The sequence below is a fragment of the Mirounga angustirostris genome, unplaced genomic scaffold, assembly GCF_029215605.1.
Source record: "Mirounga angustirostris isolate CCGP_5_RB_7025 unplaced genomic scaffold, mMirAng1.0.hap1 SCAF_11, whole genome shotgun sequence".
In the NCBI taxonomy this organism is placed as follows: domain Eukaryota; kingdom Metazoa; phylum Chordata; class Mammalia; order Carnivora; family Phocidae; genus Mirounga; species Mirounga angustirostris.
Window position 1 is genome coordinate 100,838,916 of NW_026991719.1, and position 13,573 is coordinate 100,852,488.

Genomic DNA, 13,573 nt, shown 5'->3' on the forward strand with positions numbered 1-13,573 from the left:
AATTACATTAACACTATTAATCAGAGAAATACAAATTAAAATAATGAAAAACCATTTATCGCCTAGCAGATTAGCAAAAATTAAGAAGTCTTGATAGTCTGAAGTATTGCCTAAGATGTGGAGCAAGAAACTTTTATCCATGTTGGTGACTGCAAATTGGTATAAGACCACTTTGTGGAGCTATTTGGCAATGTCTAGTAAAGTTTAAGATTCTCCCTATCTCATGATCCAGTAATTCTATTCATAGGTAGATACCCTAGAGAAACTCTTACATGTGCGTACATGGAGAACCATAAAAGAATTTGACCATTGCATTGTTTGGAAAGAGGAAAGCTCAAAACAACTTAACATCTATCAATTAGAAAATGAGATCAATAGATTTTTATACAGTGGAATATCATAAGCAATCAAAATGTTTAGTTTTTTTCAAAGTAAATATAATTCTTTAATTTTATTAAACACCCAGTCATTCTTCAAATTTCTCGTAGTCTCATGTCATAAATGACTTTCATTTCTACAGCTTGTTTGATTGAATTGGGATTGAAATAAGATTCACACACCCAAATTGATTATTCTGTTTTTAAAATCTTCAAAAATTTTGTCCAGCTTTATTGTGGTATAATTGACAAATACAATTGTAATATATTTAAAGTGTACAACATGATTTCATGTGTGTATATATTGTGAGAGGATCCCCCTGGTCAAGTTAATTAACACATTCAAAACTTCAGATATTACCCTGGGTTGTTTTTTTTGTTTTGTTTTTGTTTTTTTGAGAACACTTAAGTTCTCTTTTAGCAAATTTCAGTTATACTGTCTTATAATAATACAGCATCATCCATCAATTATAATCCTGTTATATCCTCAGATCTCATTCATCTTTAAAAGTTTTTCCCTAAGTTTACTGAATATAGTTGACATATAACATTGTGTAATTTTAAGGTGTACAACATGTTGATTTGATATACTTCTTTATTGGAAAGTGATTAACACCATAACATTAGCTGATGCCACTCTTCCAAAAATGGTTAGATTTTTAAAACAATGTTCAGTACAAAAAGCAAAGTATAAAACTGTTCTATAATGTTTACAGACAAATATATATTAAAAGTATATTATGATTTCAGTCATGTGGAATTTAAGAAACAAAACAAACAAATAATAGGGGGAAACAAAGAAAGGCAAACCAAAAAACAGACTCTTAACTATAGAGAACAAACTAATGGTTATTTGAGGGGGAGATGGGTGAGGGGATGGGTTAAATAGGTGATGGGTCTTAAGGAGGGCACTAGTTGTGATGAGTACTGGATGTTGTATGGAAGCGTTGAATCCCTAAATTCTAAACCTGAAACTAATGTTACACTGTTAAGTAACTGGAATTTAAATCAAAACTTGAGGAAAAAATATATTAAAAATATAAAAGTATGTGTCGGGTTGTAAGTTTAGGTTAGTAGTAGCCTTTGTGGCAGGGAAGAGGACAAAGGGAAATAGCATCAGGGAGGGCTCCTTATCTGGAATGTTCAGTTAAGCTATGTGGTAGGTACATATTTGTAAATCTTTCTCCCAGTGAGTACAATTTGGCTCAAGCTCCATATCTTGTCGCAGATTGGTAACAGTTTTTAGACTGACAGCCAGTTCATAGTCCACACTTTGAGGAGTACTGTACTATTGTGTATGGCTGAAATAAAATTAAGAAATACTGAGCTAACACCAAGCGGTATCTTTATAGCTAATTCCTCCTATCCTTTCTCTTTAATGGTGTTCAAAACTGTTGATTCTGAATTGATTAGAATTAGTCATTATTATGACAGCAGATTATTTGGGTTGTACTTTTTATAGTCAGTTGACAAAAATTGTGTTCATGTATTTGAAGCATAATTTAGACAATAAAGCACTGAACTCTTAGTGTCAAAAACCTGGGATTTGAATCATGATTATATTACTTTCTCATTCTTACCTTTTGCTTCCTCATCTGTCAAACAAGGAGAATATCTCCCTTATAGGATTATAAGAATAAAGTTGAAGATCCCAAGAGAAAAATGCCTAACACATAAGTAGTCTCACAAATGTTAGTTGAATTTTGATTGCTATATTACATATAAGCGATAGAATCCTTGTGATACTTTCATCCAAGGGTAAATGTATGACTTCCATCAGGCTGAAACTTTTTTGCAGATAGAGGCCATATCTTACTCATTTTTGTACCAATCCCCAGTGCCAGGGACATAGTGACATAGTGGATGCTCGACAAATACTAAGCTGAAATGATCTGGATTGTTTCATTTAATGAAGAATCTTGATAGATACAAAATTCCTTGTCAGTGATGAAGCTGAGATTGAATTGTGAAGTAATGTGCCCATGCTTAATACAGCTAGGGGTTGGTGGAACTGGTACTAGAACCCAAATTGCATGATTTTAAATCAGTCCTCTTTGCAGAAATAATGACTTGGGTTTGTTCTTCTAGCAGAAGACCTGTAAAGTTAGGATAGAACAGAGACATATTAGGAAAGAAAACACTAACATCCTTTAGTTGTTACTATATGCTTTTTGTTTAATTCTAATAAAATCATTGAATGTTCCATATGGTATGTAAGCATTAAGATTATTAGGAGGAATAAATAAAAAGGAGGAAAAAAAGCTATGGTAGTTTTCTGTATCAGAGCTAATGGTTTCTACTTCTTTTTAAGGTATGTTTACTTGGAAAAGTTCATGACCTTTCAGATGTCACTCCGAAGAGAAGATGTGTGGCTTCCTCTGATGTCTTACCGAAATTCTTTGCTAGCTGGTGGTGATGATGATACCATGTCAGTCATTAGTGGAATCAGCAGTCGGGGGTCAACTGTGCGGAGTAAAAAATCAAAACCATCTACAGGAAAACGGAAAGTAGTTGAAGGCATGCAACTTGCACTCAGTAAGAACATAGTTCATTCTCTTAATATTTACCCCTTATGTTTACCAATTGAATTGTCATTAGGTTCACCTTAGTTTTAAATTTGAGATATGTGTTGTTAAATAATATCTTGCACAATGTGTCCAGTGATGTGTTGTAAGTTTAGTGTTTTAAGCATTTTATATACATAAACTCAGTTCTCCTAATTCTTCAGGTACGTCCTCATTTTTCAGATGAGACAACCAGCACAGAGAGGTTAAGTAACTTACATAAGGTCACACAGCTGTTCAGTGGCTAGGCAGTCTCACTCTGGAACCTCTGCTTTTTAATCACTATGCTATACTGTATATGTATAGGGATATGGACTCAGCATTTAGAGCTAATTGTTACTTAAGAGATCAGATTATCTAATTTAAGTGTGGAGCAATGGATTCAGGAGTTTCTTACTTTTGAATTTCTGTGAAGAGGTCATTTATCATGAAGAACTTGATAGAAAGATTTCTGCGTGTAATCCTACAAGTAGGAATGAATGCAATATGACGTTTGAATCTCTTGAACTCCTAGCACTGTAGGGTTAGTTCGTAATGGGCCTGGGGACTTTTTCACTCTCCTTTGGAACCAAACAAATTAGCATAGTTGCCAAAATTTGTTCCAGTTACTGCTGAATAACAGACTACCCCAAAACGTAAGACATCTCAGGGACATGATGTCTGATGTCTCAGCTAGGAAGACTCAAAGGCTGGCGATGAATCATATGGAGGCACCTTTACTTATGTGGTGCTAGCTATCACCTTGGGCTTTAGCTGGATTGTCTGCCAGAACACCTACATGTGACCTCTCCATGTGGCTTTTGGCTTTCTCACAGCATGTGACTGGGCTCCAAGAGCAAGTGTCTGAAGAGACAGGAAGTAGAAGCTGCCAGGTTTTTAAGGCCAGAAACTGGCACAGCATAATTTCCACCATATTCTCTTGACCAAGCAATCAGGGCCCAGCTTGGGACATAATCCTCCACCTCTTTTTTTTTTTTTTTTTTAAAGATTTTATTTATTTATTTGACAGAGAGAGACACAGCGAGAGAGGGAACACAAGCAGGGGGAGTGGGAGAGGCAGAAGCAGGCCTCCCGCTGAGCAGGGAGCCCAATTCTGGGCTTGATCCCAGGACCCTGGGATCATGACCTGAGCCGAAGGCAGACGCTTAACGACTGAGCCACCCAGGCGCCCCAATCCTCCACCTCTTAATGTGAGGAGTGTCAAAGATTTGGGGGCCGTATTTTCTAATTGCCACATAATTCTTCAGCCATCATCAGGTATATAGTGTTCAATACTTGATAGTCCCGTGGATTAATGGTTCTATCTTTTGTCCAGTGATATAAACGGATAAACATAACTGGTACAACCTTAAATTTAAGTCGAAAAGTTACCTGATTAAGAGATGATGTTTCCTGCACATCACTGTTAAGTTTTTCTCATCTGAACAAATAGTTAATTGTTACAGATTTATGCTGGGCCATCAAATTTCTCTTTTTCCTTAGACTACATGGAGAACAAATGAATTGGTATTGATACAACATCTTGAAGATAGATTATCAAACCAGATAGTTCAGCTTTTACAGAAAGAGTCCATACTTTCTGTTTAGGTTTTTGGAGAAAGCCATAGAAATTGGCTTGTTAGTAAGTTAGAAGAAGGAGGGATGACTGCTGATAGATTGGCCAGATCAGGGCAATTTTGAAGGCAGAATTGGAGTCTAAACACAGTAGAACTTAAGGGCTGATGTAATTATATTGCAGATTGTGAAATTTATGTCTAATCTCTCTGTTACTAGGGCATTAGCTACTAGTACATTCTCCTTTCCACTCTTTTCTTAAAAACACATCTGTGTGCACATGTGTAATCTTCTAATAAAAGAGTTTTCCTGCAAACTCATATTCAGTCATCGAGTGCTATCAATTTCACCTCCCAAATGAGTGGATTCAAAAAAATTACTATGAATTCAGTAACACTTGCATGTGAATTTGTCTTTTATTAATCATGGCAGCACTACAGATTTGAAAACAAATAGCTTTTGCAGGTATGAAATCTGGTGTTTTTGGTCCAGTGCTTAATACGTATATGGATTTGTGCTCCCCTCGGAGTTGGTGAGCATCCTATACACTAGGAATCATTCCTCCATTATATTCATTCCTGTTTCCACCTCTAACTCACCTGGGCTATACAGTTAGCCTCCTAACTGGCCTGTTTGCTCACTAGTCTTCATGTTCTTCAGTCCACCTTCCACACTGCCACCTCATACCTTGACTAGAACATGTAACTTTCACATTGCTTCTCTTCCATAAAACCTTTGGCAGATGTTCCGGTCACCTTAGCACAGCTTGTGAGACTTTACGTAAATTGATTCCTGTCTCTTTATTTAGCCTTACCTTTTGCCGCTTACCCTAGGAGTATCAAACTCTTAGTTTGAACCATATGAAATTGCCATTTTTGTAGGTCAAAAACTGCTGAATATCAGCAGATTAGTATGGTTCAGTCACTGTGGTTTCATGCCTCAGTGTTTTTGCTTATGTTCTTCCCCCTGCCTGGAAAATGTCACGGTTTTACCCAGTATCTACTCTAATTAGAAGTCACTTTTGGGTAGTTTGCTCTGATCCTTTTCATTGCTTCCATTCCACCTGTGCTGCCCTCTCTTGTAGCACTACCACGCTGTGTTGTCATTGCCTGTATTTTCTTTGTCTCCAAGGACAGGGATTGCACCTTACATATCTTGGTATCCCCCTGTTTCAAGCACTAGCATGTGGAAAGCAACCAGATGTTTGTTGACCTGAACGGGTTTTAGTAGACATTTGGTTAGTCAAAATTAGTGACTGAACTTTATTGCTATTAATTTTCTCTTTTAGCTGAAGAAAGCAGTAGTAGTGACAGTATGTGGTTAAGCAGAGAACAAACACTGCACACCCCAGTTATGATGCAGACACCACAACTCACCTCAACGATTATGAGAGAGCCCAAAAGATTACGACCTGAGGATAGCTTCATGAGTGTCTATCCAATGCAGACTGAACATCATCAAACTCCTCTTGATTATAAGTAAGTACATTTGATCATTTTCTATACTGTAACTTTATTAATTACATAGAAAAAAGTTAAGTTAAAAGAAGAATAAAATTCTCCTTGAAGCACGCAGGTAACATGGATGTTAGCTCAAAGACAACACGAGGAAGCAAGGCAACAGCAGGAGAGAGCAGCAATGAGCTATGTTAAACTGCGAACTAATCTTCAGCATGCCATGTAAGTGAGAGTGCCTTATTGTCTGAGTCTAGGAAGTTCACTAATTCATTTTAACATATTTTGATGTGTGCCTTGCCTAAAAATTTCAGCAGACTCTCTAGAGTAAGCTGAAATAATCAAGGAACTAAAATTTGGTCTTTCCAACAGAAGAAAACTTTCAAAGATAAATATTCACTAGTTAGCTAAAGGACCAATCTTAGGTTGATCTGTTGGAAAAGTTTAAATTTGAATCCTTGTTTATTTTGGTACACAGAATTATAGCTAAAAATCCAGTTTTGTTACATCTTAATTGATTCCCCAGCTTAGTTCAGGCCCTCATCCCTCATCTGAACCATTGTATTCACTTTCTAACTTGTTTTCTTCCCTCAAATCTCCCATTTATCCTCTCACCAAACTCCTCCCCTCACTCCACACCACCACTCCATCATTCACACTGCCATCAAAAGTGACTATTGTAGAATAAAGATCTGGTCATGTAACTCTTTGACTTAAACCTTCCCATGGCTCCCCATTGCCTACAGGATAAAGTCCAAACTCCTTAGCTCATGGCATGCAAGATCTTACAAAGTATGGCCCCCTGCCTACATTTTAGTATCCTATCCCCATTTCTTGGCAACTGGTAAAATCATTGTAAAAGAATAAGCTCAGGTGTCACCTTAAGTGAAGCTGTGGTCATCTATGCTCCCATTAACACTATGTATATTCATATTTCTTATAGCACTTACCACATTGTATTGTAATTATTTGTTTATGAATTTGTCCCTTTCTCTAGACTGTGAGCTCCTCAAGGGCAGGGACCACTTCATTGCCTGTTGGTGCTTGGCACATAAAAAGTGCTAAGTTAAATGTTCATTGAATGAATAAATGTCCAATGCAAAAAATTGTAGTTTAACTTTTAAATACTTTGTTTTTTACTGGAATCTGTATGAGACTTTTATGAATCTTTATTAGCTTTGGAGATGGCAGAAAAGCAGTCTTTTAGATGATTGGTACAAAAAAGGGAACATATTCTGATGATTTAAATTTTGAGTTTGAAAGCTTTGTATTTGTAACATAATGTGGCATATGTTTTAATACTGGGAGATAGTAATTGTTATCTTTTTAAAATTTATGTTTCATTTTGTTGATTTTTAAATGAGAAGAATTTCACCTGTTTTTCTTAAGAAATGATCATTTACCACATGCATGGTAATCTATTAAAATTTGCTTTAGTTATTTCTATACTGGTCTTATGAACCTCTACAGATAAAGTATACTCTATTATATGTATAGATTCTGATCCTAACTTGTCTAATATGGTCATCATCCATACTGTGACTTGGTTCTGCTCCCTCTTCTCTGTTTCTGTGACCACATTCCCTGTAATATATCTTTATTTCATGCCGAATTCAACAAGCTAATTTCTTAGCTTCCAACCAGTCACCAGTTCAACCATTCTGGAATTCTACCATATAGTCATTTGGGCCTTATCTCTCCCCTGAAAATTTTCTGCCAGTCCCTAAGATCTTGCATAGCATCTCATTACTCAGTACCATTTATCATTATTCTTTTGTTTGTAGTTTAATTCCCATTAGGGATAAACTTCCCCAGGTGACTATAAGAGAAAATTCCATTTAAATAATTATTACCATAAAATTCTTTTGGTTGTTGTGCTATAAGTGGTCTGTTGCCTGACACTTTAAAATATTTTTGTTTTACAAAGATTTTTCTGTAATGGTGGTATCTGCTCTATAACTGAAAATACTTCCAAGTTACCTCTTTGTATTTTTATAGTTTATATCACACATATCTTCTACTCCAAATGAGATACAGAATGGATTTCAGGTTTTCTGTAACATGGTCCACAAAGCACACGTACTTCCTTCATAGTTGCCTCTACCAAATATAGTAAAATTATCATTTACTGTCCAGAACTCTTAGAAAATAGGGACCACTGTCAACATATTGGTCCAGGTAGCCTGGATTAAACATCGTGTCTTGCTATCTTTATATTATTTTTTAAAACTCAACATAGGGTTGTGTAAATTATAAGTAAATAATTTATTTTGGTAGTGGTGGGAATTGTTAAATGAATAAGAGAAGAAGGCAATATTGGCCAAACTGGGCAACTAGTTACCTTCAATTTCACTATTATGTTGACTCCTTCATGCTGATCTCGGCTAATTTGTGAACTTGAAATTTGAGTTTATGCCTTATAATAATGTGATAACATACAGAATTTTTGGTCTTAAGTTTTTATTTTACTTTTCTACATATGTTTTAGTTTTGAGTTTCATAGGACACAGAATCCAAGTTTCAGCATAAATGTTGCGCGTTTCTTCCTGAAACAGAATTAATCTCTTCTTTCAGTAATTTTTATAGCACTTTGATACATACTTCTCTTGTGGTATTTGTCACATTTTGTTAAAATTAATTATCTCTGTTTTCCCATAATAGATTGTGAGCTCCTTGAGGGCAGGAACCCTGTCTTATTTAGTTATTTATTTATTTATTTATTTATTTATTTATTTATTTATTTATTTATTTATTTATTTATTTATTTATTTAGCATCCATAGGACATAAAAGAAGCCTGGCATATAGTAGGCACTGTGTGAATGAATGAGTGAGTGAGTGCCTAGTACAAATTAGGTACTGAGTGAATGAGTGAATAATGGGTAAAACTAATATATATTAGTGAAAATATATGTATTCTGAAAATGTCATTTCTTTGGTCTCTGTTTTATATTTGTTTATTGATTTGTACCCTGCCTACTTTCAAAAAGGATTTGAGGTATCTCGTCTGTTCCCATGTGGGAAATTCTCATTGAACTTTTATATGGGGTATCAGAACTATCAAGCTAAATGTACTGAAGTAATGTAGAATAAACAACTCCTTAGCATTTTTAGACAAGTGAACATTGGGGTTTTGACATCATTGATGACATGATCAATGCCTAATCATTTTCCCTGACCTTTAATTTCATCATTTTCCATTACACTTCAATATAGAGAGCTGCATAGTTGCTGCCAGTATATTAATAGTCACAACATTGGTTCAGATCTTGACTTTGTTTTATATTTCTCTAGTCGGCGTGGTACAAGCCTAATGGAAGATGATGAAGAGCCAATTGTTGAAGATGTTATGATGTCCTCAGAAGGGAGGATTGAAGATCTTAACGAAGGAATGGATTTCGACACCATGGATATAGACTTGGTAAGAAACTTAGTAATTTCTGTCAAATTTTCATTGAAGATCCTTTGGAAATTAAGTTGAAATTCGAGGAAATAACCTGCCATGAAAAGTAAGTTTTGAAAAAAGATTATAAATAGTTGCCAGGTATTTTGGTCTATGAGAAGGGATTGAGGAGAGGGTGAGGTTGAAGAGGGTGTTAACTCTTAGTTTAAGATGGTAAATTTTAAGATTAATTTAGGACTATATCAATTTATTTTATTTATTTATTTTTTTAAAAGATTTTCTTTATTTATTCATGAGAGACAGAGAGAGAGACAGAGGCCTAGGGAGAAGCAGGCTCCCCGCGGAGCAGGGAGCCCGATGCGGGACTCGATCCCAGGACCCTGGGATCATGACCTGCGCCGAAGGCAGACGCTTAACCGACTGAGCCACCTAGGCGTCCCTAGGACTATATCAATTTAAAGAATACATTTTGCTTACTATTATACCAGGTGTCATATCCACCTTGTTTTCCATTTATTTGCCATTATGTAAACAATACATTAGTAACTTGATACTACCCTATTGAGACAAATTTCTATATTAAATATCATATATATATGAATAGGGCTTTATCATACATAAAATGCTTCTATGTATTTCATCTTGCCACATGTATCATTCAGCTTTGTGAGGTAGGTTGGGAGGATTGAGGATAGTGAAACTTAAGACAATTAGCATGTCCAAGGAGACAAAACTAAGAAGCGGTAAAGCTGAGATTTACTATAAGCTGGGTCTTCTGATTCTACTTCTTAGTGTACCGTGCTGTATTCTCCTTAAAAGGAAGAAATAATTAAATATGGCTTCTCTTCAGAATAGTGTAATTTGGCACCTTTAAAGGAAAATGATTTGAGAATGGCATTTTTAAAGTAAAACAAAAATGAATTTTCTAGTTTTTATCTTTCAGAATAATTTTCTGTGAATGATTTTGCTTTTGTATTTTTATGCATTCTGTAGTTTGAATATACAGTATTTAAAATATTGTAAGGTACACTTGCAATTACATATGCCATATGAACACTTAACAATAATTTTAATATTTTCAGCTGCTCTCTGGTTTATAGATCTAGCAATTGTTAACTCTCTTCCCTTTTTTTTTCCTTAGCCACCATCAAAGAACAGACGAGAAAGAACAGAACTGAAACCTGATTTCTTTGATCCAGCTTCAATTATGGATGAATCAGTACGTTCAATTTAAATGTACCCCAGGATTGCAAAATTAAAAGTACAGGCAATCCCTAAACTTGAGATTGAAGAGCTGGGACAGCACTTTGAGAATGGATAAAAACAATTGGACAGGAGAAAAAGAGGCAGGCAGGAGGGATTTCAGGAGGAGGGGAGGAGTGGTTCAGTGGTGGTAACAGATTAAAAGTGCCTTTGAATCCCTGGCCAATTGGGACTTGAGTGTTATGTTAGGGAATTTGGACTTTTCCTGTAGGCTTAAGTTTGAGGGAGTGGTGTGATCAGAATTATGTTTCAGAAAGATTTCCTTGGCATTTATGGCTGGATAGGATGAAGGAGAAATCATAATAATAATATGCAGACATGATAAAAAATAGAACTTGAATAAAGGTTTCATAATAAAGAGAAGGTAATTGAGATTACTGGTTATTATTAGGTATTGTCAGTTCTGTTTCTTAAGTACCTCTCCTGTCTGTCCCTGCTGCCATATTGTCCCTGACAATACCTTAGTACAAATCACCTTCAGTTTTTACTTGGCCTATTGCAGTAGCCAGGCAGTGATGATTTTATTCATTTTGAGTTCAGCCTAGCATAATAGGCATTTAGTTTTGTCAGACTGATCTCGCTGCCACAGCACTCCTTTAAAGCTCTTTTGGGGGTCATCTTTCTAAAATGCAAATCTGGTTCTCTCCCTCATAGTTTTAGGTCTTTCATTGACTTTTCCCCCCATTACCATTAAGAAAAAACTGGATTCTCAGCGTGGTGAACAACGACTTTTTGTGTTCTTGCTCCTTTGCCACTTAACCTTGGCTTTTTCCTTACATGCATCCTGCTCTCCATCCATGCCAAGTCTTACAGTTCCTCTCAGACACACTAAACTCTTTCATGACACCATCACTCTGTATAAGCTTTTCTCTCTGCCAGAATTGTCCCTTTCCTTTTCCTCCTAGTGAATTCATCCTTTAATAGTTCTGACACTCCCTGTGAAGTTTTTGCTGACCCTTCCAGATAGATGCTTTATTCTTGGCTCTCATAACAAACACATTGTGTACATTTTTATTTTGATAATTATCAGATCTGTGTAGTGAAATAGGCTATTACATTTCGCTCAATAAGCTGAATGCCAGGTAGTGATGATTTTATTCATTTTGAGTTCTGCCTATCATAATAGGTGTTTAGTTTTGTCAAATGAATAAACCAGTTAAGTCCCCTTCCATCTCATTTTTTAATGTCTACCCATTTGTGCTCCTTCCTCCTAACACCTGCTACCTCGGGTGACCATTGGCTGAGGCCTGCCTCCCATGCCCCAATTTCTGCTATTCTCTCCTTGCCCTTCCTCACCTCATAATCTGCTTTCAGATAGTTCTTGGAAAAATTTTGACAGACTAACTCATACCAACATATTCTATTAATTATTTATTCCATAAATTATTATTTGAGTCAGAAGACACCATTTCATAGAACAGCAGGTATAGGAATCTTTGGATAAGCCATCCTGAAAAAAAAAACCATGAAGGTCGTGATTGTGATGGGGAGTAAAAGAATCTTTTCAAGCAGATATAATGAAATGCATTAATTCAACCATTTATTGAGCTGGAATTTGGTGCTAAAATAAGTTTGATGCTCTCCCTGCCCTCCAGGAGTTTGTATTCTAGTTCACCTTGACTATCTCTGAAATGAAAGGGATGGAAACTAGTATTTGTGAGATTAATATGCCTGATGCTGTGCTAGGCATGATTTAGTTGGATCCTCTCAGCAACCTTGTGAGAAAGGTGGTAGGATCTCACTTTTACACTCAAGCACACTTGGGACTGAAGAAGTGGTTCATTGACTTGTTCAGTTTTACAACTCTAGTGTCAGAGTAGTAATTTGATCTGAGTTCCTTTTGATTTAAAAATCTCATGCTGTCTCTGCTGTTGTACTTTCCAGAACTAAAATCAGACCTCATTTACAAGAAACATCAAGAAAAGTAATTTAGAAATTGAAATGATTAACTGTAGTCAAAATTGATAAGGGCAGTTAGAGATCTCTTTTATTTTTTATGTGGTCACTTAAAGTCAGGAAAACTTTAGGCATTTGTTTGCTTAGTCACTTACTAGATTTGCAAAAAGGTGTTCTTCAGATTACTAAAATAGTGAAATAGCAGTGTAAAATGTGTGCATATTTTTGACAACATTTAGGGAAAATACAATCTGAGTGAGGCCAAAGATGGGGACCTAATAATTACTTGTTATTTATAGATCTTTTGGCATTCTCCTGTTCATTGAATGTTATGTTACAACTAAGATGATAGTAGTTTAGCTGCTTCTACTATTAACATAATAAAAAAAATAAAATTAGGAAAATGAACACACGCATTTATTCCTGTAGTTTTATAGTATTACCACATGATGGCAGCAGTCACATAACTGAGTGCCCAGTGATCTTTCAAGGTTTGGGTATCTTTAGAACTCTTTGACCATATATATATGTATGTATATTTATATTTACTTATATATATGTTTAGGTTAATGTATATTTAAGTTAATACTAGTTTATTTTAAAATATACATCAAACATCACCTCCTGTTGTCTCAACAGTAACTTAAGAAATAGAATAACGGAAATTTTTAAAATGTAAAAATCTGTGTTTGCCTTTATACAATAGCCTACATATGTTTTTACTCAATCTGTGATAAGTGAGTCATCAAAACAATAGCAGAATTGGGACTTAAATCCTTTTATACCCAGTTCTAAGATTCTCTAATTCTAAGTGAAATAACCCAAAACGTCCTAGTATAGATGCTTTAAGTTATTACTAAATCTAAATATATCTTTTGTAACACGATAGCCACATGATTCAGAAGTGGTGGTATAAAAACTAAGCAGCTCAGTTTTGGGTTACATATACACAAGATTGTAGATTTATGGTTTTTAGTGAGTTTTATATCTGGAAACAATATTGGTTTATTTGTGCCAATCATCACTTTCTGCTTCTACTGGGCCAGTATTGCCACAACACACT

At 35.4% G+C, this 13,573-nt stretch overlaps 1 protein-coding gene across 7 annotated transcripts in view; it reads left to right on the forward strand.

Moving 5' to 3' along the window:
• The window catches only part of STAG2 (STAG2 cohesin complex component), a 133,247-nt gene that overhangs the window by 115,948 nt on the left and 3,726 nt on the right, over positions 1-13,573 (forward strand). For 6 of the 7 annotated variants that reach the window (XM_054509116.2, XM_045882152.3, XM_064574543.1 and 3 more), the window contains exons 29-33: positions 2,689-2,912; positions 5,784-5,973; positions 6,064-6,174; positions 9,243-9,369; positions 10,493-10,570. In XM_054509116.2, coding sequence (XP_054365091.1) covers positions 2,689-2,912; positions 5,784-5,973; positions 6,064-6,174; positions 9,243-9,369; positions 10,493-10,570 — 730 coding nt within the window. The remainder of the gene's footprint in view (positions 1-2,688; positions 2,913-5,783; positions 5,974-6,063; positions 6,175-9,242; positions 9,370-10,492; positions 10,571-13,573) is intronic. The other variant, XM_054509117.2, reaches the window with a different exon arrangement.